At 37.9% G+C, this 5,000-nt stretch overlaps 1 protein-coding gene across 2 annotated transcripts in view; it reads left to right on the top strand.

Annotated features, from left to right (window-relative positions):
- The window catches only part of LOC106868016 (atrial natriuretic peptide receptor 1), a 68,471-nt gene that overhangs the window by 6,551 nt on the left and 56,920 nt on the right, over window positions 1–5,000 (top strand). The window contains exons 3-5 of one of the 2 annotated variants that reach the window (XM_089357269.1): window positions 907–1,125; window positions 2,587–2,733; window positions 4,970–5,000. The exon at window positions 4,970–5,000 is cut by the window's right edge and continues 190 nt beyond it. In XM_089357269.1, coding sequence (XP_089213395.1) covers window positions 907–1,125; window positions 2,587–2,733; window positions 4,970–5,000 — 397 coding nt within the window. The remainder of the gene's footprint in view (window positions 1–906; window positions 1,126–2,586; window positions 2,734–4,969) is intronic. The other variant, XM_089357270.1, reaches the window with a different exon arrangement.

The raw sequence follows: 5,000 nt of genomic DNA on the forward strand, positions 1-5,000 counted from the left end.
TGGGACTCGATCTCGAAATAATCCTTCGAATTTTTAATCGGTTATAGAAACTTTATTCTCACCAAAAGATGTGGTCCCACAGGGAAGCCTTCGATCACCTAGCTGCTCTACATCGAGAAATCTAGTTGCCTGATTTTCCGATAAGAAACTAATAAAAGTTAAATGGAATGTTCGCTACATTAATACGTGGAATAACATGATTGCTACATCCTGCTCTCAATGTCTTGTAGCATTCCGTTTTATTTCTTCATAGCCCGAGTTCAAACCCGACTGAGTTGATTGACTTCAGTTCATCTCCCCGGTTCTCTTTATTCGTTTTACTTTTTTACTTGTTTCAGTCATTTGACTGTGACCATGCTGGAGCACCGCCTTTAGTCGAGCAAATCGACCCCAGGACTTATTCTTTGTAAGCCTAGTACTTATTCTATCGGTCTCTTTTGCCGAACCGCTAAGTTACGGGACGTAAACACACCAGCACCGGTTGTCAAGCGATGTTTGGGGGACAAACACAGACACACAAACGTACACACACACACACACACACACACACACACACACATATATATATACATATATACGACGGGCTTCTTTCAGTTTCCGCCTACCAAATCCACTCACAAGGCTTTGGTCGGCCCGAGGCTATAGTAGAAGACACTTGCCCAAGGTGCCACGCAGTGGGAATGAACCCGGAACCATGTGGTTGGTAAGCAAGCTACTTACCACACATCCACTCCTACGCCTATGAAATAAATACCATAAATGCATATCTATTATGGTAATCGATTCGATCAACTATTACTCCTTTTTTAAAACTAAATATGGCGTCTTTTCCTCAATCCTTCGCAATCTATTTCTACAATTACTCGTTCTCAGGTTTCTCTAATTCTGATTTTTCTCTCTCTTTAGTTAACATTCCTGTTGGCTACCTGACAGCATTCTGGAACTTACCCCACATCACGTGGGTAGCAACGGACCCGACACTCGCCGATAAATCTGTGTTTAATACTCTGATCCGAACCATGGGCCCTTTCAACAAGGTCGGCATGTTTCTCGTGCAGTTTTTCCGTATATTCAAGTGGAAGCGAGCTGGCATGTACAGTGGCACTTCAGGTCTGGTAACACACTGTGAGACATACATGCACATTCTTATATTTGGTTAATGTACACACACGCATGCACGCTAGCCTTGTTTATATATATATATATATATATATATATATATATATATATATATATATATATATATATATACACACATCGACACAGATATACACGTGCTCACACAAACATACACACACACACAAACACACACAAACACACACTCTCTCTCTCTCCCTCTCCCTCTCTCTCTCCCTCTCTCTCTCCCTCTCTCTCTCTCTCTCTCTCCCTCCCCCCCCCTCTCTCTCTTTGTCTTTCCTTCTTTCTCTCTTTCTCTCTCTCACACACGCTGAAATACCTGTACACCCTTCGTGTACACAAACATTTGCAGTTAAACATTCTGTTTGTTAACAGATATATTCGCACTCAAACATCTATCAACCCACCTACCTACCTACCTACATACATACATACATACATACATAATACTTACACACAGATATATATATATGTATATATGCATATATATATTTATATACATACATATATATATATATATATACATATATATATATATATATATATATATATATATATATATATATATATATATATATAAAGATGTATACATACACATATAAATCGGGATTACTAGCCTGAAGTTTATACAGATAATGTATAAACTATTTGCTGATTTGAAATTGCATCGTAGATAAAGTTGTTCTATAATGTGTGATGTATACGATGCAATTTCAAATCAGCAAATAGTTTATATATTATCTGTATAAACTTCAGGCTAGTAATCCCGATTTCGTTTCGGAGGCGAGTCGAGTGCACGGCGTTGATAAACCGCAACCACGGCGAAATACTGTATTAGCCGTTTACGTTTTCACTTCTGGAGTGATTTCAATTCGACTAGCCTTGAAGTATACTTTGCTTTTTAACACTATACATATTTAACGGATTTTTTTTTCCTGAATTTTTCCCATTTTAGCAACACGCATACGTCAAGTGAGTGGTATTGGATATAGCTAATATATACACACACATACACACACACGCACATACACACACACGCTCATACACACACACGCACATACACACACACACACATGCACACACACGCACATACACACACACGCACATACACACACACGCACATACACACACACGCACATACACACACACACGCACATACACACACACGCACATACACACACACGCGCACACACACACGAACGCACACACACACACATACACACACACACACACACACACACACACACACACACACACACACACACACACACACACACACACACACACACATGGCTACACATGTTCATACCTGTGCGTCTGTGATATATTTGTTTGGAACACCAACACCTATAGTTTTAATGGTTCTCCATATTTCAAATAACAAATGTCGTCTTGATGATCTCTTCAGTCACTAGTTCATGTCACCTCCGTACCTTCACATTTTCACAGGGTTTTGCTCTTTTGCTGGTGGTGGTGTACGCAAGCAATTCGAGGAGAACAACCTGACCGTCACAGAAGATATAATGTTCATTGAAGAAACACTCACTGATTCTATTATGGATTTTCACCTAAAGAAACTAAGTCGGGATTCTAGAAGTAAGTGAATACTGAGCTTGGGGTACGGACTTGGGATACTGCTGGTTTTTGTATTCATATTAGTTTGTCAAATGTAATGCTTATATATGCACATTGTTTCGAATTAATCATATATTATATTGTAGCTTTGATATTTTGATGACGTGATTATTTTTAGAATGACATTGCAGGGTAAAGGTGAGAGGCCTGATTAGTTTGAACATAAAACAGGTAGAATATGACCGATTTAAATGCTGAAGAGCTGAGGAAGCGGCAGCCAATTTGGTTTATCACACCGGGCAGATAAAACTACGCTACTTGGACTTGAAAAGGTGATGAACACTGTCCAGATTCCTCTGACTAGCTTGTCAAAAAACTATGATAATAAAATATGAATTTACTGACGCAGGTGTAGCTTTGTGGTTAAGTTCGCTTCGCAACAATGGGGTCCGAGTTCGATTACACTGTGTGGCCTTTTGGATAAGTGTCATCTACTGTAGCTAAAGGTTGACCAGTACTTTCTGAGTGAAATATGAGCAACGGAAACTGTGTGGAAAATCCACCATATATTTACCAGAGAGAGATGATGATCAATAAATCAGTGCTATTTACTTCTCTGAGCTACGTCCTTGAAGTTAATTTAGTCATTTCAATAAATTGCTGTTCTAATAAATGAAGTACTAAGGTCAATAAAATCGCCTACAAACCTTTTAATCCTTTGCTTATCCAAAACATTTTCATAAGTTTCTCCTAAACATCCATTCTTCTTAGACTTTTCGTTAGCCCTTGTTTCATACGTTCTGAGTACTAAAAACTTAAAACTTTCGTCAGTTAATCTGGTAGTTAAGAAATAAATTGGGCATGTGTATCATATATGATGCATGGACGCTCGGAAAATATGCCCTGTGTATCGCATCTGATACACAGGCAAACGGTTAAGATGCGTTACCGGACAGTAATCTGGCTGGGGCATCGCATGAATACAATAATTGAAACCAGCAAAGAATAACAATAAAAAATGTAAGATGTAGTGGTCTGAAGGGAATGACTTGAACTCTACCTCACTAATGTTATTCAATGAGTTATATCATAAATTTAAAAGTTGTTTCTGATTTAAGTAATGTCGCCGTTACCTTTTAGTAAGTGTTTCTCTATTTTCTTTAAAATATTTCTGCTTCCAATTTTCAGTCGTTTAATTCGTATGTTATTCCATATCTTTTCTGTAAAGTAAAACTTCTTAGTGATGACTGAAGTACTTTTATTTTATCATTCGTCTTCCCGGCATATTGTTGTTTGGTTTTATTGTAATATAAACGATATCTGGCAAATAGAACAATTTAATCTACTACATATCGCTAGATTTCTGTGAAGTCATTTCGGCAAAAAGATTTTGTTGCATTGCCATTTTGACAAAGCTCTGCTATGTTAGACCTCTTAAGCTTTGAAGATCGATCGGTCTGTTTAGTCTGAGGAGATTTTAAGTGTAGTCAATGGAACTTATTTTGTTAGAGCGTACGAGAGAGAGAAAGAGGGAGAGAGAGAGAGAGAGAGAGAGAGAGAGAGAGAGAGATAGAGAGAGAGAGAGAGAGAATGCTTGTATTGTTTCATCAATACACCACATAGTGGTAGGATGTTACTGGAGGTAATGTAACCATATCAAAGTTAAGAAATATTTTATATTTTAAAATGAACTTTAGAAAACAATATGAAGGAAGAGAAATTACAAAAGACAAATAATGAAGAACGACGAGAAACGATAGAATAAGTAGGAGACGACTAATAATGATGAGACATTAAATGAAAGTAGCAAATGATTAAATAATGATTTCGAATTTTGGCACAAGGCCAACAACTTTGGGGCAGGGAGTAAATCGTTTACGCCAACCCCAGTGCTCGACTGTTACTTATTATATTGACCTCGAAAGGATGAAAGCAAAGTCGACCTCGACGGAATTTGACCCAGAGCATAAAGACGTATGAAATACCGCTAAACACTTTGCCCGGCGTGCAAACAATTGTCAGCTCGCTGCCATAGCAAATGCTTAAATAATGATGACAAGCAATAAATGAAAGTTGCAGACAATGAATAATGATGATAGAAAGTAGCAGACGATAAATAACGACGACAGACGAGAAAATGAAGTTGCAGGCGACTAATAATGATATTGGCGACATGTTTCCATTTCTGTCAATGTTCACAATTTCATCATATTAAATCCATCATATTAAATCCTGAAATGTTTTTGTCTACCCACAGTAATCATGTTGTGCACAGCTCGAGCCCAACT

The sequence above is a fragment of the Octopus bimaculoides genome, chromosome 9 (assembly GCF_046866305.1).
Source record: "Octopus bimaculoides isolate indiv1 chromosome 9, ASM4686630v1, whole genome shotgun sequence".
NCBI lineage: Eukaryota > Metazoa > Mollusca > Cephalopoda > Octopoda > Octopodidae > Octopus > Octopus bimaculoides.